The following is a 26,591-nucleotide window of genomic DNA, read 5'->3' as shown; positions in this document are numbered from 1 at the left end:
TGGGACCCCCTCTAAGCCGTGGGACCCCCCCAGCCATGGGACCCCTCCACCATGGGACCCCCCCAGCCATGGGACCCCTCCACCGTGGGACAACCCCCCCAGCCATGGGACCCCCCCCAGCCATGGGACCCCCTCCACCATGGGACCCCCCCAGCCGTGGGACCCCCCCCAGCCATGGGACCCCCCAGCCGTGGGACCCCCCCCAGCCATGGGACCCCCCTAAGCCGTGGGACCCCTCCACCGTGGGACAACCCCCCCACCCATGGGACCCCTCCACCATGGGACCCCCCAGCCGTGGGACCCCCCCCTAAGCTGTGGGACCCCTCCACTGTGGGACCCCCCCCACAGCCATGGGACCCCCCCCCAGCCATGGGACCCCTCCACCATGGGACCCCCCCCTAAGCTGTGGGACCCCTCCACCATGGGACCCCCCTAAGCCATAGGACCCCCCTCAGCCATGGGACCCCCCCCTCCCGTGGGACCCCCAGCCAAGGGACCCCCCCCAAGCTGTGGGATCCCTCCACCATGGGACCCCCCCTAAGCCATGGGACCCCCCCCAGCCATGGGACCCCCCCTAAGCTGTGGTTTCCCTCCACCATGGGACCCCCCCTAAGCCATAGGACCCCCCCAGCCGTGGGACCCCCCCTAAGCTGTGGGTTCCCTCCACCATGGGACCCCCCCTAAGCCATGGGACCCCCCCTGCCATGGGACCCCCCTTAAGCTGTGGGTTCCCTCCACCATGGGACCCCCCCAGCCATGGGACCCCCCCTAAGCTGTGGGTTCCCTCCGCCATGGGACCCCCCCCCGCCATGGGACCCCCCCCCTAAGCTGTGGGATCCCTCCACCATGGGACACACCAGCCATTGGACCCCCCCCCCCCGCCATGAGACCCCTCCACCGTGGGACTCCACTAAGCCATGGGACACCCCCCCCAGGACCCCCCCCTGCCATGGGACCCCCCCCCCCCCAGCCATGGGACCCCCCCCTACGCTGTGGGACCCCTCCACCGTGGGACACCCCAGCCATGGGACCCGCCCTGCTGTGGGACCCCTCCACCGTGGGACACCCCTAAGCCATGGGACCACCCCCTGCCATAGGACCCCCCTCAGCCATGGGACACACCCCCAGCCATGGGACCCTTCCACTATGAGACCCCCTCCTCCCGTGGGACCCCCAGCCAAGGGACCCCCCCTAAGCTGTGGGATCCCTCCACTATGGGACCCCCCTAAGCCATGGGACCCCTCCACCGTGGGACCCCTCTGTCCCCAGGTGACCCAGGGACCCTGTGTGCCCCCGTGACCCTGTATAACCCTTGACCCTGTGGGATTCCAGCTCAGACCCCCTGTGACACCCACCCCCCCACCGACCCTACAGCTGTCCTATGCGCCCCCCCCTCCCCCCCCCCTTCTGGGGTCCCTATGGCCCCCCCGGGCCTGTATAGACCCCTTGGCTCACCGACCCTGTGACCCCATATAACCCCTGACCCTGTGGGATTCCAGCTGGGACCTCCCCCAGGGCCCTACAGCCGCCCTCTGGCCCCCCCCTCTGCCCCCCCCCGGACTGTATAGACCCCACCTGACCCTGTGGGATTCCATCCAGGACCCCCCAGCCCCTGGGACCCCCCCAGGCCCTACAGCTGCCCTATGCACCCACCCCCCCCCCCCCGGGACTGTATAGACCCCACCAGGCCCTGTGGGATTCCAGCTGGGACCCCAGCCCCTGGGACCTCCCCCAGGGCCCTACAGCCGCCCTCTGGCCCCCCCCTCTGCCCCCCCCCCCGGACTGTATAGACCCCACCTGACCCTGTGGGATTCCATCCAGGACCCTCCAGCCCCTGGGACCCCCCCCCCCGGGACTGTATAGACCCCACCTGGCCCTGTGGGATTCCAGCTGGGACCCCAGCCCCTGGGACCCCCCCAGGGCCCTACAGCTGCCCTATGGCCCCCTCACCCCGGGACTGTATAGACCCCACCTGACCCTGTGACCCCATATAACCTGTGACCCTGTGGGATTCCAGCTGGGACCCCCAGCCCCTGGGACCCCCCCGGGCCCTACAGCCGCCCTATGGCCCCCCCCGGGCCCCTATGACCCCCCTGTGGGCCTGTACGGCCCTCCCGACCCCGCGGACCCTCGGCCTTGGGACCGCCCGGGGCCCTCCCGGGGGGTGTCCCGGGACCGCTCGGTGGTCGCCGCTCCCGGCCCCTGAGGCCGCGCCCGCCGGTTATCGGTTATCGGTTATCGATTACCGGCTCTCGGCTATCGATTACGGCCCCGGGGCCCGTCGAGGCCCTCGGTGCCCCCGCCCCGCGCTCGGCGCTCTCGGCGCTCCGCTGCCCGCCCTTGGTCTGGCCGGCGGCCGCTCGATGACTCGGCGCTCGGCTGAGCCCCCCCCCGCGCCGGCCCATGGCGGCCGCGGCGCCCCCCTCCCGGCGGCTCGAGGGCGTCGGCGCTCGGCTGCGCGGCCTGGCTGCGCGCGGGGGCCGGAAGTGGCTCGGGGCGGGCGGGGGGGCCCGGGCCCTCCTCAGGTGAAGCCGCCGCCGATGGAGCCGCCGCCACCGCCGAGCCCCTGAGCCCCCCCCGCCGCTGCCGCACGCCCCGCGGCCGGGCCGGGCCGGGGGGGCCCTCCCCGAGCCCCGCCGGTGAGAGCCGGGCGCTGTCGGGGGGTCGGGCGGGGTGGGGGGCAGCTGGGCCGGGGCCGCCGGCCGGGCCGGGGGGGGGCAGCGGGGGGCCTCGGTGCTGGGGGGCGGCGGGGTGTGAGCAGGCCGGGGTGTGTGTGTGTGCTGGGCTGGGGGGTGATGGGGGCGGGGGGGTCCGGCGGCCGGGGGTCGCCGGGGGGGCGGGGTGGGTGCGCGGCGGGAGCTGCGCTGGGGGTCGGGGGTCTCTTGGGGGGGGGCTGGAGGGGGGGCAGCTCGTGGCTGGGGGGGTCCGTCTTGTGCCTGGGGGGCTGTCAGGGCTCGGAGCGGGGTCTGTGCCGCAGGGGGGGGCCGGAGCAAAAGGCGTCTTGTCGGGGGGGGGGGAGTCCCCCGCGGCGGGGGGGGGCTGCACCCCCAAATCTTCCCCGAGCCGCTTTCCCCGGGACGGCTGGGGATGGGGGGGCGGGGTGTCCCTCCTTGCACGGGTGCAGCCCCCAAACTTGGCTGCTGTGAGGGTGAGGGGCTGGGGGGGTGCAGGGGACCCCCCCCCGGGTGCTGGCCGGTGAAATGACATTTCTGGGATACAACGGGTTCGGGGTGGGGGGGGCGTGGGGGGGGCCCCGCCGAAGTTCTGCTGCTTTTCCTGCATCCCGGTTTGGGACTGTTTCCCTCCCCCCTGCGCCTCCGTCTCCTGGAGAGGGGGGTCGGGTCGGGGGGGTCGGGGTCCCCCAAGCTCTGTGACCCCCCCGTACCTACCTGTGCCTGCGGGGTGTCGCTGCCGCCGCCGCTTTTTGGGTGAAGCTCTTGGCTCCGGGCAGAGTTTTCCCAACCGACTTGTCAATGCCGGAGCCTCCTCTGGGATGCTGGGCTGGGGGGTTCACCCCCCCCCCCCCCATTTGCCTGTTGCCCACCCTGTGACCCTCACAACTCCCCTCTACCCCCCCACCACCACCCCCGATGCTGCCCCAGGCAGAAGGGGCTGCATCCTTGCCCCCCCGGGGATGAGCAGAGGTGGGGGGTGAGCTCCCTAAATCCCGGAGCTGGTGCCCCCCGTGCTGTGGCCCCCGTCCCCGTTGTGCCCCCCCCCCCCCCCCCCCCCCCCCGAAGAGCAGCGTTGGTGCCAATGACGGACTCGTTTCGCTCGCAGAGCGCGTCCGGCATCGCTCCCGAATGGAGCCGTCGTGCCGGTGCCGGTGCCAGCTGCCCCACTGGGATCACGGAAGGGGGATCCGGAGAGCCCGGGAGGGTCCGGGAAGAGGCAGCGATGGCTCTTGGGCCAAAGCTGCCGGTGGCGGCTGTAAACACTTTCTCGTGGCTGCTCCTTGTAGTGTCTATTCCTGGGTGCGCGGGGGGGGCTTCCTTGGACGCCGGCGCTTCGGGTGGGCAGCGTCCCCGTGCTGTGCCTTGTGCCCGGTGAGGCCGGTGTCCGCGGGGCCGGCGTTCTCCGGGAGCAGCTTGCAGGTACCATCCCCAGGTCCCGGTCCAGGCAAAACGCCGCCCTGTGCCCCTCGGCTGCGGTGGGAAGGGTGAGCCATGTCCCGTGGCATGGTTGGGCACGTGTATATATCCCGGCGGTGGAGCCGGGATAATGATTTTTTGGCCTCATCTTGGCTTTTATTCCAAGGACTGGAGGAATCCCGAGCGGCCTGGGTGAGCCAGCGGGGCTCTGGAGCCCTTGTGAAGGTGTCAGTGGTGGGAGCAGCCGGCCGGGCCCCGCAGCACCGATTCTGGTTTGCACAGCAGCGGTTTGTGCTCCCAAGGGGAATTTCAGGAACCGCGGGGGCCGGCGTGGTCTCCGCGCCCGAAGACGGAGCGGGGTTATCCGAGGGCAGAGGACCGGGACGGGCGCGAGGAGGGAGCATCCAGCGGCGGATTAATTTTTCTCTGCTCTCAGTGGATCAGTTCCATTTAAAACGCGCCTGAGCGTCGTTAGCGAAGTCAGGCCACCAGCCACAGCGGCGATCCCACAGCGCGGCTCCACTGCTTGGAGGCCGGAGCCCCTTTTCCCACCGCCTGTCCCGGGAAGTGCTGGAGAAGGAACTTCTCTTCCCTCCCTTCGCTGCCGGGGCGGTCTCCTGAAATGTCTTTTCATCTTTTGTAGGCTCAGCGTCGTCGCTCACGGTTATTATTTATCCGTATTGTGGTGATGCCCGGAGGGCACAACACGGGTTTAGATCCCGAACAAAGGCGCGGGAGGAGACAGCCCTCGGTTTGCTTTGAATTAAAACTTCGTGGAATCTCGGGAGCGGTGTTTTAAAACCAGGAGTTTCGCCTTTTACACCGTGCTGGTTGATAGTGCTTTGGACCAAAATTATATCAATGAGCAGGCAAGGCTCGTGTCCTGTCGTGTTAGCGTTAGGAGCATTTCCAGTGGGGAGGAGCTTCTCCAGGCGGTGAAAACGAGGGAAAAATAACATCCCTGCTTCGATGGGAGACGCGGAGCTTGGTGTCCTGCCTGCCCGCTGCTGGACCTGGCTTCAAGCTGGATCCCTCCAAGGGTTTTCTCTCTCTCTTCCCCTGCTGTAGTTAGAAAAAAGGGTGGGAGTTGCGGCCGTGGTTGCTCAGGTCTGGGGTTAAGGCACCTGGGTTAGCTGGGAGGGGGTCTCTGGGGGTCCTAGGCGGGTGACATCGCTCTGTCTTGGTTCAGGGTCCCACTGCGAGGCCGGGCTCGCGCAGGCGGCGGTGTCGGCTCTGCTGCCGTGACAAACCCCGGTGCAGGTGGGTGTAGGAAGTTTTTCTGCCCGTCCCTAAAGCAATAACCTAAGAACGTTCCCGTTCCCTCTCCCCTGCCAGCGCTGCACCGCGTTTCTTCGCTCCGGCATCGCCTTTACCACCAGCGGCAGGGGAGATGCAGGGGCTCCCCAGCTCGGCAGCGGGAGGCTGTCAGCCGCTGCCCTCCGGCTGCGGCGTTGCATTAAATCAGATTATTAATTTATTTTAATTTTTTTTTTAGCAACGACACTTCATCTTACTAAATCCTATATTTCAAAACACGGAGGCAACGGGAACTATTTTATCATGGACACAACGTGTCGCAACGCTTTAATTTGCGCTTTCCACAGGTGGCTCCGTTGGCTGGAGCCGGGGTCGCCGGCACCCGCGCGGCAAAGCCACGTCCTCAGCGTTGAAATGGGGTGCGCTGGCAGGATGGGGGGCTCTGCCAAAGCCCACCCTTCCCCCCCACGCTGCGTCTTGAAGCGCTTCCAATGCCACAAACTTGTGAGGTCTTTGAGCGCCCGGTTCATTCACTGAGCTTCTATTTGCAGCGAAGGTGGGGAAAAAAATAAATAATCATAAATCCTCGCGTTGGAAAATAAACGGCAGCTCGTGGAAACAATGGCTAGGAAAAAGAAACTGTGAGGACCTTGATGGCGCTTACTAATTCTTACCCTGACGGGAGGCTTGGAGATGTTCGCCCCCCCAACACGTCTTCCCCCACCGCGGGACGCGGGTCTCGCCAGCACCGAGCTGGGCTGTCCTGCGGTGGGTGCCAGCCCTCGGTGCAGACAGAGATGGGTGTTTGGTGCCACCAGAGCTGAGCTCTCACCGTTCCCGGGGGATCCTCCTGCTCGTCGTAGCTCGGAGGGTCCCGTCTGGTCCGTGGGTGCGTGCCGGGTGCCTCTTGGGGAGCGATCCCTGCTGGTGGGACCGGTGGAGAAACGGGTCAGACCGAAGGGTTTTGGTGTTTTCTGGCTGGTTTTGGCATTTTTGGGCTGGTTTCTGTGCAAGCCTGGCGGGAGCTGCATGTTTACCCCCGTGGGGGTTGATGTTGTCAGCTCAAAAATAACCTGGCGGAGCCCCGGGTGCCGTCGGGCTGGGGTCTCTCCTGCTGTCACGGTGTTTGGAGGCAGAGGAGCGTTCCGCTGCTGGTGCTGAGCGTTCAGAATCATTTCACAGCACTTGAGGTATAACCAGAAACACCGGGGAGGAAAGCCAGTCAGTTTTCCTAACAACCACGAGGCTACTAGGGGTTTACACTGGGTTCTGGAGGCAGCCGGTGGGAGCCCTTTGCCGGAGGGTACAGGGTAGCAGCCCAGGGTGGGATCTGAGAGATTTTTCCTGGCTCTGGGATGTTTCTGCGATCCCGGGATTCACTCTGCCGGCGCAGGAGGGGCAGGAGGTCCTCCTGGCCACCTTCAGAAGCCTCTTGTTACCAGCACGAAGGACGTTCCCAAGTGGCACCAGGCTGAGCTGGAGGTTTTTTTAAATTGGGCTACTTCTGAGGACTTTTTCCTTTTTCCTTGAGTGTTGCCACTTGGGGAAAAAGTCCTTATTTCAGAGGGGAGGAGAGCACCGAGCAGCGCCGAAGGCACTCTGCTCTAATTTTAGCGCTCTCCTGCCTCCGATTCCCAAGTTGACGATCGCACCTGAAAGCTGGGAAGAAAGTCCGGAGACGGAGACGTGCTCTCTGCGCCCGCCGCGCCGAAGCATGGAGGTTTGTCCCCGCGCCGGGTCCTCGCCGCGCTGTCCGACCCCGGCACCCCTCCGGAGGGGGGCTCAGCTCCGAGGATGATCCATGAGAGATTGCCCTTCCTCATGGGGACGGGGGGGCGGCTGGTAGCGGTGCTGAGCAGCTCGGAGGCGGCCAGCATCGCTCCCTGGCACGGTGCTGAGCCAAAGCCGCATCCCTGCAAGCAGCCCCTTTTCCCCCAGGGATGTGTTTTCCCCCAGGCTGTGGGGTGTGGGGGTTGTCCGTCCTTTTTTCGGTGCTTTTCAAAATCGGGACTCTAGGAAGGAACAACAGGCAAAAGCATTTTCTAGCCGAAGGTTAATTACGCGCCGTCGTTAACCGTAGAGCTATAGGTTCCTGTGAGCTCGGTGAGGTGTTTTGTTTTGGTTTTTTTTTTCAATTTGCAATTTTTTAAAATGTGATTCCTGCTTGCAAGGCCTTGCACTCCGGCAAAATTAAGGAAAATAACCACTGACACGTGGCTCGGGGCTCCTGAAATGCTCCCGGTGCTTTTTTTTTTTTTTTTTTTTCCTGGATCCTCTTTTAAAATACAAAGGAGTGGGGAATCCATCTCTTTTACTGCTCATCATCCCGTTAGCGTTAATGAGACCGCGTGCAGGAGTCGGAGTTACAGAACTGACTCCTCAACTCAATTGTATTTGGCTGATTATTAGCTGATTACTTTGAGGAGAATTAATTTCTCCTGCTTCTCGCTGTCGGCTGCCTGTGGCTTAGGGAAGGCACCGGGGTCCCGGTGGTCCGGCGTGTGTCCCGGGGAGATGGAGCGATGCCGGGAGCTTTCCGTGCCGCGTGTTCACTCACGGTCCCCGTCGGACAGTCGTTAGCACTTGGGCTTTTCTTATTCTTATTTAGAATTTAAATTTCATCTTTTCAAAGGCTTCTGCAGAGTACAGGAGGGAAAGGGCTTTCTAAATAAAATTTTTCTTAGCGCGTCGCCGTGCCCTTTCCGCAAAGCAGACACGTTGCCAAGCGGGTGCGCCTAACACAGAAAAGCAAAATTAGGGGTTCAACAAAAATAAGGCTGCAGGATGCGTTTGAAACCGCAGTTCCTGTGTACCCCAGCGCCTGGGGGAGAGCTTTCAACTGAAATCATTTTCATCTCGTGAAGTTCACAGCCTCCGAGGGGTGGGAAGGGGAACTCCAAAGCGCTCGGCCCCGGGATGTTCTCCTCCGCCTCGGTGGCACGGGTGACGGTGCAGGGGACAGCGCCGGTGTCGCGCCACTAGCCCACGTGCTTCCTTATTTTCTGCAGCCCCTATAACAAATTTAAATTCACCCGGTGCCGGTGCCAGCCTGGGATGCGGAGGTGCCTTTTACTCGGGACCTGGGAGTCTGCATCCCGCTGCGGGTGGGACCGGAGCCGGCATCTCCATCTCCTCCTTCAGCCTTCCCAGTGCCGGGACCCTGGGTACTGGTGCTGGAGCGGGGGGTCCTCACCTCATCCCCAAACCTGATGGGAACAGCTGGAAAAACACCCTGGCTGCATCCCACCACCGGGTATGGCTGGGTTGGGCTGGGTGTAAGCGGGTGCCCAGCTGGTGAAAACCTCCCCCGTAAAACCAGCGACCCCCCCGTGCGAGGTCTGCGGTTAACTGGAGCACAGTGAGAGCTTTTCCTCTTAATTAACATCAAGCGGGCGGCTGGGTCTGGTGGGGTAAGAAGCCCAGGCCGATGCGCCTCGTCCGCATCTGTGCTTCCTTGGAGTGGGAGAAAGGCTGGGACAACTGGGTTCATTCAGGTATCTGAATTATTCCTTAAAAATAATTTAGAAAGGGGCACCGCCGGAAGGCAGCGACTGATTTCTTTTGGCTCAGGGAAGATCCCGAGGTCTCCGAAAGCTTCCCTACCTGCCACGGATCGGCCGCTGGAGAAGCGAAGGGGGAGACCAACACGCTGCTCGTGTGCGCGCTCACGCTCTGCAAATCACGTCGGCTTTCCGAAAAGACGATTCATCTCCACAAATTATCACTTTTTCTAATTGTTCTCTGCAGCAAACGCTCCGTTTCCAGCCCTATCCACTGCCAATTAGAGACAGCTCTAAACAGCAAAACTCCTGTTTCTAAAACCGGGCTCATTTTGGGTTTTTTTTGTTTTTTTTTAAACAGCCAACCTAATTGACAAATAAAAGCCATTTGAATGTATAAAATGTTCATTATCTCCGTGGGGTGCCGAGCAGCAAAATATAAGGCAGATTTCCCTTTTATTTTGGTGTGGTCGTGGGAAGGGCTGCGGCTCTGCCCGGCAGAGCGTGGTGCGTCAGCGCTGGGTCTTGTTGCCCAAAATCCTGGGGTTTTTTCCTTAATAAAATGAAGCCGAGTGCTTTGGCTCCGCGTGTTCCGCGCTCGGGGCTCCAGCTCCCTTGTTGCCACGTCGGGCACGGGCACAAGGATTCCTGGCAGCGGTCCCTCGCTGGAGTGGGAGCAGCGAATTGCTGGCCCACTTGGTTACTCAGGGCTGTGCCCGTCTACCTGGACCGGTGACTTTTTGGCTCTCGGTGGTCCCAGGGGAGCCGGTGGCTGCTCTTCTCCCATCTCTGCCCCCTCCGAGGGTCCCAGGTTTGGCTTTAAGAGCCAACGCCGCATCCCCGGCACGCCGCAGCGGCGGTGCTGTGCCTGCGGCGGTGCTGAGGCACCGTTCACTGCGGTGCGCATCCCTAGCATCGCTGCCGGACCCACCGCTCGCTCCAGCGTTGGCTTTCCCAGGGGGGTGCCTGGAAAGCAGCACTTGGGTGGGGGGATCGGTGTCACCCGCTGGGTTTTGATGGTGAAGCCGGTGGTGACGGGGTTAAGCCCAGGGGGTGAGTAACTCCTGCTCCCAGAAGCTGCTTGGGCAGCTTTCCTGGAGGAGGAGAGGCTTCTGGAGGCTAATTCTGACTGAGCTCTGCTTTCTCTTTCAGCAAAGTACCTTAAAGATGGATATAGAAGACTGTAATGGACGATCTTACATATCTGGTATGTCTGATCTTGATTTTTGCCAGCTCTTTTGGGTCGCTGACGTGTTCAAGATGCTCGGTCTCACCCTCTGGGTACCAGTCCTGTGCCGGTACCTTCATCCACATCCTCAGGCTGTGGATGAAGCATTGACCAAGGGTGCAGTTTTAAGTATAAACAGATAATTTAAAAAAAAATGAAGGTACCTAGTGTAAAAACCGAAGCGTTGGAAGTTTACACCGAAGTTTACGTGCTTGTGCCTTCGCCCGCTGCTCTGGTGGGCGCTGTGGGTGGAAACTCAAAGCCTTGCTACAAGCTGAAAGGAAAACCTCTTTCCAGCGGTGGCTGGGCAGTCCCGGCCTCGGGGGGTCTCGGGGGGGGCGGGTTGTTCCTTCAGGACTCCTGGCTGCGCTCCTGAAACGGGGGAATTCAGTCCTGCTCTCCGGTGCTGAGCGTCAAAGACCCCCACAGGTCTTGCCGGGTCGGGCGCCGCGCTCTGCCGGCGCGACTTAAGCTGGGACCCAGGCTGAGCTCCGGGCGTAAAGTCCATGAAATATCCGTGGGGAGAGTGGGGGGCAGCGGGGGGCTCACCTGGGTCCCACTGCTGGCGTGCCGGACCGCTCGGTAACCGGCGAAGCCGTACGGGCCGGCTGGGGGTCACAGCCCCAGTGACCCTCTCCAGAGGGGACAACGGGGACACCGGAGGGATTTTGGTTATCTGGTCACCTGCAGGAACTGGTGAGTGGGGTTGGTGGGATTCGTGGTTATCTCTGGGGCACTGGTCTGAGAACGCCGCGGTTTGTCCACGGAGGAGACGGGCTTTGGAGCGAGAGCTGCCGCCGAAGTAGCAAAGACAAAAAAAAAAAAAAAAAACCAAACAAAAACCCTCCCGATTCCCAAATCCGGCCCCAGTGCCGCCAGGAGGACGGCTGGGGGGTGCTGGGATGAATGGCTCAGCGGGGATGGGGGTCAGGAGTTGAAGTGCATCGGGGGGGAGAGGACCCCGGCTGTTCTAACGAGCGGCCGGGGGCTTGGTGCGTTGACAGCACCGCGGGGGGGGTCCTGGTGCAACGCCCCGCGCGTAAATCACGCTGCATCTCCCGGCCTGGCAAAGTCCATCCTCGGAGTTCGTGCGCTCTCCTCCTTTCTCGGAAGGTTTCCTCCGATCCCGGGAGGGTCCCTGCTCGGGGTTAGACCCTCAGCTCTTCTCCACGCACTGGGTTTTTGGCCGCTGGGAGGTCACAAAACGCTTGATGCGCCGCCGGGGGTGGCTGCGCTCTCCGCTTCGCTCAGCAGAACGGTGCCCCCCGCCCCCGGCACTCGCCACCGGCTGGGTCTGGGGGCTTGTGGGCTCGGTGCCGAGGTCTGCGGTGCCCGTGGGGCTGCGGCGTTGCTTTTCCTGGGGGAGACCCATGGCTGAGCCCTTCCCCCACGCGCCCCGTTCCCCTGCGCAGCCCAGAACGAAGGTGGGAAAAGCAAAGAGCCCACCAGGCTCAGTCTTGGGGTGCCCGTGGGCTCCCGGTGCCGGAGGTCCTGGGGGTCCCGGGTTTATGCAGCTCCTGGAGTTTGGAGGGAAGGGGGATGGGGAAATGATGGGAGAGCAGCATGACGGGAGCTTCTGCAGGACCATCCCGGGGTTTTTCCTTTTTCCTTTTCTTTTTTGGACTTTCCGGGAAGTCGGGGAGCGAAGCCGGGGCGGGGGGGAGCAGGGCAGGGCTAACGAAGATGGGTTAATTAGCAGGGTCAGGGGCAAGGCTTGCCAATTAGCCGCTTCAGGTCGCTGGCAGCCCTGAAACGACTCGGGGAAACAGCCAGCAGCGTTCTGGAAACTCGTTTCTGTGAAATTTGTTTAATTAAACGAACTCTTGAAAAAACAAAAGTTCATGTTTGTCGCAAAGCGAGGCGGCTGAGGGCCCGGAAACTCTTCGTGCGTGTGAAATATTTTTTCTTTTGAGTTCTTCACAGGAAAACAAGTCCGTTTTGAAAGAGCTCTGGTGGTGAGAGAGGGTCTCGTTACCGCCGGGGGGGGCAGGAGCAAGGTGGAGGCAGCCCAGAGACCCCTCCGTGCCACGTGTCCGCTCCTCGGGGGGCACCTCCTGGGGCTCTACGTCCTTCTGGGGACGCTGAACCCCCAAACCCAGCGCTGGGGACGTGGGGACGGTGGTGCCATCTCGCAGCGGGTGAAGGGGCTGAGCACCCCGCTCCATCATCCGAGCTGGGGGAGGCACCAGCGCAGCCCCCCGGCCTGGACCGGGGACGTCCCGCAAGAGCAGGGTGGGATGAAATCCCTGTCCCACCGTGTTTTCCCGTGGGATCCTGCCCTCCCTCCCTCCCCTCCTCTCCCTGGATGCTTTTTTTGGGGGGGGGGGTCTGCCCCCACTTTGGTTGCCTGTGAGTGTCAGAGGCTGATGGAAGACGTGGGGGGGTGTTTATGGGGGATGTTTCCAGGGGGTTGCCCCCCATCTCCGCTCCCTGGCACAGCCCAGCCCCCCCCCCACCCCCCCCCCCCGTGTTACCCCCTTTGATTTGGAACGGGGTGAAACGCTCCCGGCTCCTTGGATAACCGGGCTACAGGCAGACGGAGCGTCTCTTGCCTGACGTTCAGGTTTCCACTTGTTTTTTTAGAACAAATGAAATGTGACCCAATATTTCCTGAAATCTCGAGTCTGAAAAGTTATCAGAGAGGGAAATTGCCGAGAGACCGTCGAAACCAGGCGCTGGTTGCTCCCAGGGGTGGGATAGGGCTTCAATCTCTCGCCGGCGGCACCGGGCAGCCTGCCCACCTTACCGGGGGGCTCTGAACCGCTGGTGGGAGCCGTTACCCGGGGGGGGGGTCCCTGTGTCAGACCCGCCGCTGCACCAAGGGAAAAACTCCCCGGCCCCGTGGTGGTGGTGGGGGTGATGTTCTGGAGGGGGGGGTGGTCCTGGCTGGGGTCCATGCTGCTCAGTGGGGGTCCGACAGCGATCCCCCCCCCAGGGAGCCGAGGCTCTTGGCAGCGCGAAGGTTCCTGCTGGCCTGACCCCCGTTGCGGCGGGGGCTCGGTGCCAGGGATCGGCTCGCGTATCCCTGGCTGCTTGGGGATCGTTTGGAATAAGAAGGATCCTTTGGGATCCGGAGGATGAAGCTAGCTGGCAGAGGAGCTGAGCTTTCAGCTGCGGACGGGATGCCATGCCCTGCCTTTATGGTCGAAGGGATGGAGGAGAAATAAATGTGGGTTTTATTTTTCTTTCTTTATTTTTTTTCTTATTTTCCCCGTACTTTATCACTTAAAATTCGAGTTTGGCTGCTTTTAACTTTTCTCCAAGCGGTAGCTGGGAGCAGGTTGCAGGACAGCGCGGCGAGGTTCCTGCTGCTGTCAGGATCACCGGGTGCTCCGTGAGGGAGCCCCAGTTTCACCTCCAGGATTAAACCTGGCACCGGGAAGGGTCTTTTTTTTATTTTTTTTTTTGGAATTGCTTGCCAAGGTAAGCCTGCCTGGAAACGCTGCCTAGAAAAATTCCCTGCGGCTCCAGCGCGGGGATGTGTTCCTGTGTGTCTGGCTGTTCGATAGGGATACGCGGCGCGTTGGGAAGGTGTGAAGTGCCTCTTCGGGGCTGAGCATCTGCCCCTGGAGCTGAGGACCGTGGCTTCGGTGTCCCTGTCCCTTGTGGCTATAGGAGGGGGGCAGAGCCCCGATGAGCCCTGGCTGATGTGGGGGGCAATGCCGTTCTCCCCCCCGGTCATCAGGTCCTCACCCATATTTTGGGGTCCTGTGCCCGGAGCCCCTGGGTTTGGGGGGGGGTGGGGGGTGGGCTGTGTTGCGAGGGCAGAGCGGACCCCCTGCAGCATCCCTGCATCCCTTGCTCTCTCCTTCCTTCAAGCATCGTCTCCGGCTGGCTCGGCGTGGCTCCCTGCTCTCCGAAGGCCGCGTGTCCCCGCGGCGGGGAGCAGCCGACGTTCCCGCTCACCGTGCCGTGCCGCCTGCCTGTAAAATGACGGTCGTTTCCCTCGCTTCCAGGAATCTGCTCTTCCTGGAAGGTGAGCGGCTGCGTGCGCCCTGCCAGCGACGCAGACATGCACACGCAGCCTGGGCTCCAGCGCTGTTTCCAAGGAGTTGGCTGTGATAACACTCCAGGGTATCTCCAGCAAGGTAGAATAATGCGAGTTAAACGGGAGCGGCGGTGGAGGGGGGGGTGGTGGTGGTGGTGGTGGGGAGGATCCTGAAATAACTCGGTGCCGTCTCTGGTCTCTGCTTGCTCGCTGCGTGCGGAGGAGAAGGGGTGCAGGGGGCCCGATTCTGGAGGGTGATTGATAGGTGTCTGACCCCCCCTGTGCTGGCAGGGAGGAGAGGGAAGGAAAGGCCTGACACCGCCCCCCCCCCCGCCCCCCCCCAAGATGACCGTGGAGATGAATATGAGCGAGGGAGGCTCTGGACGCCGCTCGTGATGTACCGAGACCCTTCGAGGGGGTCGCTCTCAGCCCACCCAGTGTCTGTTCTCGGCCTCAGGATGTGCCCCCAGCCCCCAGAGGGCTCCGGGCTCGTTACTCAACCTTCTCATTAACCTCTTGTGCCGTGGCTGGCAGCGCCTGTCGGCTTGGCGTGACTCTGGCTGGCAGCAGCTCGCCGGCCGAAGCGTGGGGAGGGGAGAGGGAAGGGTCCTCCGAGCCTGTCCCGCTGTGCCCCCCGGGAGGAAAGCTGCCGCGGGGAGCTGGGAAGGGTGAGGATGGTGCTGGGGCGTCCCGGTGGAGCAGCGATTGAGAAGATGCTGTCTCACCGAGGGCAGTTACCACCACCGATTCCCATGCTCCGCGAGGCTGGGTGAGCTCAGCGTCCCAGTAGTCACCAGACAATGGGATGAACTGGGCTCGGGGAGCGCCGAGACGGGAGTTTCTCCAGCTGCAAACATTTAGAAATAACATTCCCAGCTGCGCTGATGGCCTTCGCCGAGCTTCTGCACTTTCCATCATGAAACTCCACCGTCCCCACAGCATCGCCGAGGAGCAGCCGCTGCCCGGCTTGCGGGCGTTTTGTTTTTTTTTTTTTTGGGGGGGGGGGGGGGAGATGGTGGGGGGCCGGGGGTTTTCGGCGCGCTGACAGCCGGCAGGTCTCGCCGGAACAGAAACCTGCTAGCCCCCGAAGGGGAAAAAATGAGTCTAGCCCGGCGCGCGGGTGCGATGGGGTAGGCAGCTGTACTGCTGGGTTCGCTTTCCAGTGTGAACGGGCAAGGGCCTGTCTCCAGGGGCTGCAAGGGTCCGTCTGGGGTGGGCTCGGCTCCCCCGGGGCGTGAGGATCTGCTTGGGAATGGTCCCTCCGGCACGGGCTGCCGGGGAGGGGGACCCCCGTGCCCGGGGAAGGGACCCGCTCGCCTGGGCAGCACAGCGGGGGGCACAGCTCCCTTAGGTGGGGGACTGATGCTCATGGGTGAGGGGTGGTCTGCCCCCCCAGGGGTGGTCTGCCCCCCCCCCTCAGCTGGCACAGCGCTGTGGTGCCGGTGGGAGCACCCGCAGAGCCCCCCCAGCGTGGCGTGCCGACCCCTCGCCCCTTCTGCCACCTCCCCGCGAGCCGGCGAGGGGAGCAAAGCTTGCGCTGCCGGCGGCACGGCGCTGGCTGGGGGCTGCTGGTGTCCGAGGAGGTCACAGCTGGAGGACCGCGGTCCGGCAAGCGGCGAGCTCCTGCGGTGCCACCGGTGTGCGTGGCAGACGGTGAAAGCCGTGTCCCGAAGCCCCTTCCCGACGCAGCGGCGCTGGGAAGAGGGTTTGGTGGGGTGAAGGCGGCGGGAGCCCCCAGCCCCAATTCAGGCGTTGCTCACTTGTGTTTCCCTCCTCCCACAGGTAGTGGGGATTCCTCCCTGGAGAAGGAGTTCAGCTCGGCCATCGTGGGACCCACGGTGAGCACCCCCAACAGCCAGCACTCCTCCCCGAGCCGCTCTCTCAGTGGTGAGTACGCCGCCTGCGCTGGGAAAAGCCGCGCCGGGTTCTGCCGGTGGTGTCCCCAAATCAGACGTGACAGAGATGTTGACTTCCCGCTGTGACACATTTCTCTCCTGAGGCTGATTCTTTCTTTGCCAACCCAAGAAGATAAAACCCTCCTTTGGTCTTCAAGTGGAGCAGCATCCCAGGGACCGGTCCTGGGTACAGCTTGTGGCTGAACCCCGGATTTTTCCAATCGGCCGCGGCGATGCCGAGGACTCAGGGTTGTTCCTTGTGGTGGTGGTGGTGGTTTTCACCTTGACTTTCAAGGCAGCTGCGTGTTCCAGACTGCTAACGACCGCAGGTCCGGAGGGGCCGCGGAGCCGTCGGTCGCTTCGGGATAAGTTATTTTTTAGATCCCTCTAGATGGCCGTGGGGGGAAGGAGAAGCCACGCCGCTTCTTCTCGTGCGGTACCCTGGGCAGGTGGGGGTCCGCGGTGGCCTTGACGTGAATGAGCCTCTTGGGAAGTTATTTGTGTGGCTGAGGTAGATTGGGAGAGCCCATGGGCATGTTGGGATGCACTGGGAACGCCGCGGGATGACGAAAGGCACCGCCGGCTCCCAGCCTTCGCCCACCCCTGGCCACCCTGTGCTGCTGTGTTCAGCCACCAGTTTTGCCATCACGTCTCGCTGTCCTTTCTGGCTCTTCCCCCCTCTCCAAGAAATGAGCGGGGGAGGCTGCATGGTTGCTCCTTGGGAAGCTCCTGCCATTCCTTGTCACCTCACGGAGCGGGTGCGTGTCCCCAGGGGTCTTGCCCGGAGCTGACGGGTGGCACCTGACAGGGATCCAGAAATGGGACCAGTGTGGGGAATCTTGTGTCCGTAACCTGAAACATTCCAGCCCCTTCCCTGCCTACTGATGGAATTCTTCGCTTTTTAATTTAAAAATGAACAAAACTGCTTTTTTAGGGTATAGTTAAGAACCTCCCCCAGCAAAACAGGTCTGATTTCCGAGTGGTCGCAGTCTGTCCCTCGTCCTGGTGTGCCGTCTACTCCCGTCGCTCGCTGCGGTGAGTGATGAGGGATGTGGGGCTTCCCTCGTGCTGAGGAATGGCACGGCCCGGGATGAGCCCAGTATGGCCCAGGATGAGCCCAGTATGGCCCGAGATGAGCCCAGTATGGCCCTGGATGAGCTGGGCATGGCCCTGGATGACCTCGGCATGGCCCTGGATGACCTTGGCATGGTCCTGCATGAGCTCGCCATGCCCTGGATGAGCCCAGGATGGCCCCAGATGAGCTGGGTATGGTCCTGCATGAGCTTGGTATGGCTCTGGATGAGCTTGGCATGCCCTGGATGAGCTCAGTATGGCCCTGGAAGAGCTCGGCATGGCTCTGGATGAACTGGGCATGGCTCTGGATGAGCTCAACACAGCCCTGGATGAACTGGGCATGGCCCTGGGTGGGCTCAGCACGGCTCTGGTTGAGCTCGGTATGGCCCTGGATGACTTTGTGGCCCTGAATGAGCTGGGCATGGCCCTGGATGACCTCAGTATGGTCCTGGATGAGCTCGGCGTGCCCCTGGATGACCTCGGCACGGCCCTGGATGACCTCGGCACGGCTCTGGTTGAGCTCGATATGGCCCTGGCTGACCTTGGCATGGCCCTGGATGGGCTCGGCATGGCTCTGGATGGGCTCGGCACGGCTCTGGATGGGCTCAGCACGGCTCTGGATGGGCTCAGCACGGCTCTGGATGAGCTCAACACAGCCCTGGATGAACTGGGCATGGCCCTGGATGACCTCAGTATGGTCCTGGATGAGCTCGGCACAGCCCTGGATGACCTCGGCACGGCCCTGGATGGGCTGGGCACGGCTCTGGATGGGCTGGGCATGGCTCTGGATGAGCTGGGCACGGCTCTGGATGGGCTCAGCACGGCTCTGGATGGGCTGGGCACGGCTCTGGATGAACTCAGCACGGCTCTGGATGGGCTGTGCACGGCTCTGGATGGGCTGGGCACGGCTCTGGATGAGCTGGGCACAGCTCTGGATGGGCTCAGCACGGCTCTGGATGGGCTCAGCACGGCTCTGGATGGGCTGGGCACGGCTCTGGATGAACTCAGCACGGCTCTGGATGGGCTCAGCACGGCTCTGGATGGGCTCAGCACGGCTCTGGATGGGCTCAGCACGGCTCTGGATGGGCTCAGCACGGCTCTGGATGAGCTGGGCACGGCCGGTACAGGCTCGCTTGCAGCAGCGCTGTTTATGTCGCAGCCTTCTCGGGGCAGCAGTCACCTTTCCGAGGGCTGTACGTGCCGTTGTACGAGCTAAGTTGGCAAGTCCCGCTCTGAGTTGCGCTCTCAGTGTTCAGGCGCCGGCGGCTGGGCCGCCTCTACCGGATTGACTCAACCGGCACCGAAACGGCCGGCGCGGCTCTGCCCTTCCCTCGCTCCCAGCGTGCCATCACTTACGGCTTTTCCGTAGCGGAGTAACCCCCCTGTAATTTACCCGCGGTGGCTGGGGCACCTCGGGGTAGGTCCTGGCGTTTGAAGGTTGCTCTTTCTGAACCGGGATAAAATAACTCCCAACCACGCCGCTTTCAGAAGCGGTAAGGTTATGAATTAGCTCTGTCGGCGTTTTTTTTTTTTTTTTTTTTTTTCTCCTTTGATTACTTGCTATTTATTTTACATTTGCCCAATGAAAACGCTCAGAAGCTCTGCAAAGAAATGAAACCTCGGGCTTTTTGGCGGAGGACAGCTCTGAGAGGTACCGCAGCTTTTTTCGCTCGATCAGAAGCGAAAGGCATCGAGCACGTGGGCTGAGCGAAAGGACAATCGCGATCCCTTCCCCTTTACCGGCGGGATGCAAGTGATGGTATTGCTTCTGATCTGACTTGACTTCACAGCTGGTTCATCCAGCGAGCGTCGTGCCCCAGAGGAGCAAGAATATTATATAACCTGTTCTGCCAGCAGAGACTTCGCTCCGGCGAGACCAGGCGCTGCGTTGGTTCTGAAAAGGGAATTACAGAACAATAGTTGGCCTCCCTTCTATGCCCAGGAAAAAAAAAAAAAAAAAGAAAAAAAAAAAAGTCCCCAGGGGAGTGGGAGAGGAAAAAAAAAAAGAGAAAAAAACCCAACCAGAAAATCAAAAGTGCAGCAAACAACCCATCCAGGCAGACCGAGAGGAGCTTCTGGCTTCCCGCACGGAGCTGGAAATCTCCTGGATGCTCCCAGGGGAGCGTGGTGGCACCGGCCAAGATGTTAAATCAAATTCTGTGTCCCTCCCCCCGGGGTCAAGATGTTGAATCAAGTTCTGTGTGTCCCCCCCCGCCCCCCAGGCATGTTCGGAGTGCCCTCCCGGTCTGCAGCAGGCAGCGGTGGCTTTGGCCGCGGGCTCGGCACACAGCCGGGAAGCGGCTGCGTTTGCCAAGGCTGGGTGGCCGCGCCGTTCACGTCGCCTGGAGCCTCGCTGGGAAGGCGGCATTGTCCGCCGGGAAGGGATGGAGCCGGGTGAGAGCCAGAATTCCTGGGCTCTTCACCCGGCAATAAAACCTCACGCAGTTTGGGATGAATCAATTCCATGCTGCTGCTCCGGGTTAATCCCCGCTCGCAGAGCAGTACCTGGCTCCGGGCAAGCGCCGGCGCCCGTGTCGGAGGCGGCGAGGAAGAGGAGGTTCCTCCCCAGGCCTGGCTTTTTGGGGGGGCCACGTGTCCGCCCTTCCCGGGGGAGCGGGAGGCACCGGCCTCCCCGGGGCTGGGATTCTTGCTGCCACCGTCTCCTCTCTCTGGCGTCCTCCTTGCCCGGTAAGCGCCCCAAAGCCTCCCCGCTCGCCCGTCGGGAAGGCTCGCCCCTTCCTCAGCTGATGGGAAAGTTCAGAGCCCCCCTCCTCCCCCCCCCCCCCCCCTTAAAGCCCCCCCAAGCTTTTAAAGGTCAAATCCTCCGGATGCTTTGATCCCGGGGCCGTTACCACGGATTTTCTGGAATGCCCTGGGCCGGTGCGCCGTGCCCGTCGGCATCCCCGGATGGGGGTGAGCGTTGGTGCTTTCACAAGGAGCTGAACGAGCCCCCCGGGCTCGAGTCGGCGGCAGATCTGGGAGCTGCTGGGATCTGTGTGGCGGCGCTCAGCCCGCTCCCTTCTCACGTGTGTCTCCCTTGGATCCACCATCTCCCACCCCCCGGGCAGCGGCAGAGTCTCCTTTGTGTATCTCCAAAGTTCGGTTCCTCCAGCCCCCACAGTTCCCCTCTTAAGGGATTGGGAAGAGCCTCCTGCTTTAAATGGAAAAAATAAGAATCTGATATTGGAAGGGATTCTGTAAATATTTGCTTTAAGCCCTTGGCCTCGCTGTGCTGCCATGTGGGTGACCTGGATTCGATTTTACTCCACCATCGCCTTCTACTCCACCATCGCCTTCTACTCCACCATCGCCTTTTACTCCAGCATCGCCTTTTACTCCAGCATCACCTTTTACTCCAGCATCACCCTCTACTCCAGCATCACCTTTTACTCCAGCATCACCCTCTACTCCAGCATCACCCTCTACTCCAGCATCACCCTGTACTCCACCATCGCCCTCTACTCCAGCATCACCCTGTACTCCACCATCGCCCTCTACTCCACCATCGCCTTTTACTCCAGCATCACCCTCTACTCCAGCATCTCCTTCCTCCAGAGCAGGTAGCAGGTGCTGTCCCCGGCTGGAGAGCATCCCCAGGGGATTCCCTCTCACCCCCGGCTGCTGGTGATGGTTTAAAGTGGGAGGAAACTTTCCAACTGGATCATTTCAAGACCGACTTTCCAAACGGGTGACTTTTCACCCCGGCCGAGGGTGTCCCAGCCTCGATTTTCCATCGAGCGGAGGGTGCAGCTGGCGGCGCGAGGTGGGGTGACCACTCGGACACTCGGCAGAGGGAGGGAGCATGCAGGATCCGGGTGGACAAGCTCAGCAGAAGGTAGCGGAGGGAGGAGAGGGAGAGGTTTCCCCGCGGGGCTGCAGCTCGCTGGCAGCAGCCGGAGCAGAGCGGTCGCCGTTGTCTCGGGGAGTGTTTGATTTGTGGCATTCCACAGATCATTAGAGCAGCCGGGAATGTAGGTCAGGGCTGGCGCATCCCTTCGCCAGCCGCCCGCTCCTGATGCTGCAGGAGGAAGGAAAGGGAGCAGCGGGGAGGGGAACCTGGGGGGTTTTACTGCGGCACAGCGCCCACCCTGCGCCGGGGAGACCCTCCTGCCACCCCCTGCCACCAGCCGGCTTCGGGGGGCTTCACCAGTGCGGCTCCTCTGGCTCCTGCCCGCTCTCTGCTCCGGTCCTGGCCAGAACCGTCGTGGGGCGGCCGATCCCGGTGGTCCCCAGCCCTCGGCTCTGGGACCTCCCCAAGTCCCTGGCATCACTCGCATCCACTTCCCGAGTTTCACACAAACTTCCTTGGGGTTTTCCGTGGCCAAACGCCATCCCAGGGCTGCCTGCGTGGTCAGCCCCTCCTTCGCCACAATAAGGGGCAGGAGCCCGGCCACACCGGGGTGGCAGCGTGCCTGGGGGGGGGGGAGGGGGTGTCCATGGCCTCTTCCCTAGGGTTTTTCTGCCTTTAGATACCTGGTGGATCCCAGGTCTTGTAGCAGAGGTGAAAACTTGGGTGACGCCGTGGCTCCCGTGGTCCACCAAGATCCACCAGCCGGCTGAGAGGCTCCAGTTGGGCTCTTTGTGCCGGTGGACGTGGAGCTCTCTCTGGGTCAGCATCACAACCGGGCGTTCTGCCTCCCCTGCTGCGCTTCACGAGCACGAGTGGCTTCTCTTTCACCCTCTGCTTTGGATCCAGGGGACTAAACACCTTCTGCACTGGGCCACCGTGCAGGGCAGGAGGCAAAGCAGCGATCCTGGGGGTGCGGACAAGCCGCCCGGCCCCCAACCTCACCAGATCCCTGTTGGATCTCCCTCCTTGAGTCAAGGAGATAAGATGATGCCCGTTCATTGCGAGCAGATCACTTAACGCGTCACGGTCTTTCTTCTAGGAGTAAGTCTCGCCTAAGCGGCGCTCTCCCAACTTCTTGAAGAGTTGGTTTGGTTTTTTTGGTGGTTTTTTTTCCTCCGCTGACTGTTTCTTCTCCCTTCTGCCTCCCGGCAGCGAACTCCATCAAGGTGGAGATGTACAGCGATGAGGAAGCCAGCCGGCTGCTCTCCCAGGATGACCGGCTGCTGGAGAAGGAGGACAGCGTGATCGTGGAGGACTCGCTTTCCGAACCGTTGGGCTACTGCGATGGGACGGGCCAGGAGCCGCACTCGCCCGGGGGCATTCGGTTGCCCAACGGCAAGCTGAAATGCGACATCTGCGGGATGGTGTGCATCGGCCCCAACGTGCTGATGGTGCACAAGCGCAGCCACACCGGTGAGCGGCGGCCCCGGGGCCGGCGGTGCTGCCGGGGGTGGGATGCGAATTTCTGGGAGGGAAGGAAATTTCCGAAGCTGGGTGGCGAGTGGGTGCTGGCCCGTAGGCACCGGTGCCGTGGGAGGTGGGTGCGGGCGCAGGCAGAAGGGGCTGCGGAGGGAAGGCGCAGGATGGTACATGTGGACGGTCTGTCCTGGTCACTGTCCAGCCTCCTGCAGCAGGTCGGTAGCTCCCCAGGGTGGGGGTCACCTCCAAAGCCCTACGTCTGGTAGTAAACCTGGGGGTCACCTCCAAAGCCCTACGTCTGGTAGTAAACCTGGGGGTCACATCCAGAGCCCTACGTCTGGTAGTAAACCTGGGGGTCACCTCCAAAGCCCTACGTCTGGTAGTAAACCTGGGGGTCACATCCAGAGTCCTACGTCTGGTAGTAAACCTGGGGGTCACATCCAGAGCCCTACGACTGGTAGTAAACCTGGGGGTCACATCCAGAGCCCTACGACTGGTAGTAAACCTGGGGGTCACATCCAGAGCCCTACGACTGATAGTAAACCTGGGGGTCACATCCAGAGCCCTATGTCTTGTAGCAAACCTGGGGGTCACATCCAGAGCATTATGTTTGGTAGTAAACCTGGGGGTCACCTCCAGAGCCCTACATCTGGTAGTAAACCTGGGGGTCACCTCTAGAGCCCTACATCTGGTAGTAAACCCGGAGGTCACCTCTAGAGCCCTACATCTGGTAGTAAACCCGGAGGTCACTTCCAGAGCCCTACATCTGGTAGTAAATCTGGGGTCACCTCTAGAGCCCTACATCTGGTAGTAAACCTGGGGGTCACCTCCAGAGCCCTACGTCTCATAGTAAACCTGGGGGTCACCTCCAGAGCACTATGTTTGGAGTAAACCTGGGGGGTCACATCTAGAGTGCTACATCTGGTAGTAAACCTGGGGGTCACCTCTAGAGCCCTACGTCTGGTAGTAAACCTGGAGCTTTCCCTCTCAACCTGCTGCCCCTGCGATCGCCGGGGCCGTCGCGGTTCCTCTGCCGACCCGGCAGCTGCTTTTTCGCGGCGTTTCAGTGGCCGCTCGGGTTTTCCAGGAGAACGACCGTTCCACTGCAACCAGTGCGGAGCCTCCTTCACCCAGAAGGGCAACCTGCTGCGGCACATCAAGCTGCACTCGGGCGAGAAGCCCTTCAAGTGCCCCTTCTGCAACTACGCCTGCCGCAGGAGGGACGCGCTCACCGGCCACCTGCGCACGCACTCCGGTGGGTACCGCGGCGATCCACCCGGGTGGGCAAAGCTGGGAGGGAATCCATCCTGGGTGGGCAAAGCCAAGGATGAAATCCACCCCAGGTGGGCAAATCCAAGGATGGAATCCACCCCGGGTGGGCAAAGCCGGGAGGGAATCCACCCCGGGTGGGCAAATCCAAGGATGGAATCCACCCCGGGTGGGCAAATCCAGGGAGGGAATCCATCCTGGATGGGCAAAGCCAAGGAGGGAATCCACCCCAGATGGGCAAAGCCGGGAGGGAATCCATCCTGGATGGGCAAATCCAGGGAGGGAATCCATCCTGGATGGGCAAAGCCAGGAGGGAATCCACCCTGGATGGGCAAAGCCAGGAGGGAATCCACCCCAGGGGGGCAAAGCCGGGAGGGAATCCACCCCGGATGGGCAAATCCAGGGAGGGAATCCATCCTGGATGGGCAAATCCAGGGAGGGAATCCATCCTGGATGGGCAAAGCCAAGGAGGGAATCCACCCCGGGTGGGCAAAGCCGGGAGGGAATCCACCCTGGATGGGCAAAGCCAGGAGGGAATCCACCCTGGATGGGCAAAGCCAAGGATGGAATCCACCCCGGGTGGGCAAAGTCGGGAGGGAATCCACCCTGGATGGGCAAAGCCAGGAGGGAATCCACCCTGGATGGGCAAAGCCAGGGAGGGAATCCATCCTGGATGGGCAAATCCAGGGAGGGAATCCACCCTGGATGGGCAAAGCCAGGGAGGGAATCCACCCCGGGTGGGCAAATCCAGGGAGGGAATCCATCCTGGATGGGCAAAGCCAGGGAGGGAATCCACCCCGGGTGGGCAAAGCCGGGAGGGAATCCACCCTGGATGGGCAAAGCCGGGAGGGAATCCACCCCGGGTGGGCAAAGCCAGGGAGGGAATCCACCCCGGGTGGGCAAATCCAGGGAGGGAATCCATCCTGGATGGGCAAATCCAGGGAGGGAATCCACCCTGGATGGGCAAAGCCGGGAGGGAATCCACCCTGGATGGGCAAAGCCAGGTAGGGAATCCACCCCGGGTGGGCAAAGCCGGGAGGGAATCCACCCTGGATGGGCAAAGCCAGGTAGGGAATCCACCCCGGGTGGGCAAAGCCGGGAGGGAATCCACCCTGGATGGGCAAAGCCAGGAGGGAATCCACCCCGGGTGGGCAAAGCCGGGAGGGAATCCATCCTGGATGGGCAAAGCCGGGAGGGAATCCACCCTGGATGGTAAAATCCAGGGCTGTGAGCCCAGCTTCCAAAAGCGACGACCTCCAGCTCCCAACCGATCACCGCTGGATCCCCTGGCGGCTCCGCGCCTGGTTTGTGCTCCGGGAACTCCGCTGGCCGGAGCGCTGCCCGCAGGGCTTCGTGCCGCCGCATCCCCGGGACTTACCGCGTCTCTTCCTTATCAAAATCAATATTTAATCGATTTAATCGAGGCGCTATAAGTCCCACCCTGCGTGCGCCCCGTCCCGGGGACACCGCGCGCCGAGGGCTTCGGTTTCCGCGTTGCTTTTCACATCGTCCCTTGGACGTAGGACATTTGGGGAGGGGGTTTCACCCTCCGCTTCCGTGATGTCACAGCTCCCCGGGGGGCCACAGCCCTACGCCCACCCCCCCCACCCCCACCCCCCGCTTTGCCATCCTTTGCCTTTGATTTGCCTCCCCGGCGCGTTGCGGTGCCGCCGCGATGGCTTTTGAAGTTCGTGCCGGTGGTTTTGAGCACCTTGTGGCTGTGACCTTCCAAGTCCCCTGGTGGGTCTGGTGGCATCTCAGCCTGACCCCGGAGCCCAGGAACCCGCTCCCCCCGAGCCCCCTACCCCAAGCCCCTCGATTTTCCTTTATTTTCTACCCTTTTCCATCAGAGGATGCGATGCTCCGGGTTTCTTCCCGCTTTCCTGGTTTTGGGAAGTGTATCTCCTCCCACGTGTCCATCTGAGATGTTCCTGGAGATGCCAGAGGGGAATCCGGGTGGTTTGACCCCCCCAGAGCCTGGAATTGGGGCTGCTGGGCCCTGCGCAGGGTCGGGGGGGGGGGGGTGGAGCTGCAGGAGTTTTTCCATCACTGTTTGTCTCGGGATGTCTCCACTGCTCGGGGACGGAGCTGCTCCGCCGCGTAAAAATTGTTTGGGTGGCTTGGCTGGTTCTCCAGCCTGGCCGGAGTGTGGGAGCGGGTGGCGTTTCTTGGCCGGTTAACGGGGAGAATCGCCGAAGAAATCCTTTCCTCCTGCTTGTCCCTCGTCTCCGCCGGCGGGGGAAGCGACACGGCAGCAGTTGGAAGCAAAAACCTTCACGGCATGAACTTCGGGGAGCACCGAGTGTGCGCATCTCCTCCCGCCCCGCGCGGAGGGCGAGGAGGATGGTGACAACCGGGCTCCCCGTGAAGCACCGACGCGCCGCAGCGGCTGCTCGGAGTCACAGTGGCTCTGCCTGGAGGCCTCCAGCTCTCCCGAGGAGTCCTTCAGTCTGGAGCCACCAGCGTCATCCTGGGTCTGGAGCCACCAAACATCATCCTGGGTCAGGAACCGCCAGCGTCATCCTGGGTCTGGAGCCGCCAGCGTCATCCTGGGTCTGGAGCCGCCAGCGTCATCCTGGGTCTGGAGCCACCAGCGTCATCCTGGGTCTGGAGCCACCAAACGTCATCCTGGGTCTGGAGCCACCAGCGTCATCCTGGGTCTGGAGCCACCAAACGTCATCCTGGGTCTGGAGCCACCAGCGTCATCCTGGGTCTGGAGCCACCAAACGTCATCCCGGGTCTGGAGCCGCCAGCGTCATCCTGGGTCTGGAGCCACCAGCGTCATCCTGGGTCTGGAGCCACCAGCGTCATCCTGGGTCTGGAGCCACCAGCGTCATCCTGGGTCTGGAGCCACCAGCGTTATCCTGGGTCTGGGGCCACCAGCGTCATCCTGGGTCAGGAACCACCAGCGTCATCCTGGGTCTGGGGCCACCAGCGTCATCCTGGGTCTGGGGCCACCAGCGTCATCCTGGGTCTGGAGCCACCAGCGTCATCCTGGGTCTGGGGCCACCAGCGTCATC

General features: G+C 62.3%; 1 protein-coding gene across 3 annotated transcripts in view; it reads left to right on the top strand.

Moving 5' to 3' along the window:
• Nucleotides 1–2,496: 2,496 nt before the first annotated feature.
• The window catches only part of IKZF4 (IKAROS family zinc finger 4), a 35,696-nt gene continuing 11,601 nt past the window's right edge, over nt 2,497–26,591 (top strand). Inside the window, exons 1-6 of one of the 3 annotated variants that reach the window (XM_040618591.1) lie at nt 2,497–2,639; nt 10,001–10,055; nt 14,033–14,164; nt 15,847–15,951; nt 22,036–22,296; nt 23,390–23,557. In XM_040618591.1, the coding sequence (XP_040474525.1) occupies nt 10,016–10,055; nt 14,033–14,164; nt 15,847–15,951; nt 22,036–22,296; nt 23,390–23,557 (706 nt within the window). In that variant the 5' untranslated portion in view covers nt 2,497–2,639; nt 10,001–10,015. Of the gene's footprint in view, nt 2,640–10,000; nt 10,056–14,032; nt 14,165–15,846; nt 15,952–21,516; nt 21,925–22,035; nt 22,297–23,389; nt 23,558–26,591 lie in introns of those variants that run through there. The other 2 variants (XM_040618593.1, XM_040618594.1) reach the window with 2 other exon arrangements.

Source organism: Falco naumanni, chromosome 20 (assembly GCF_017639655.2).
Source record: "Falco naumanni isolate bFalNau1 chromosome 20, bFalNau1.pat, whole genome shotgun sequence".
NCBI lineage: Eukaryota > Metazoa > Chordata > Aves > Falconiformes > Falconidae > Falco > Falco naumanni.
This window is presented reverse-complemented; position numbering and strand designations above follow the sequence as displayed.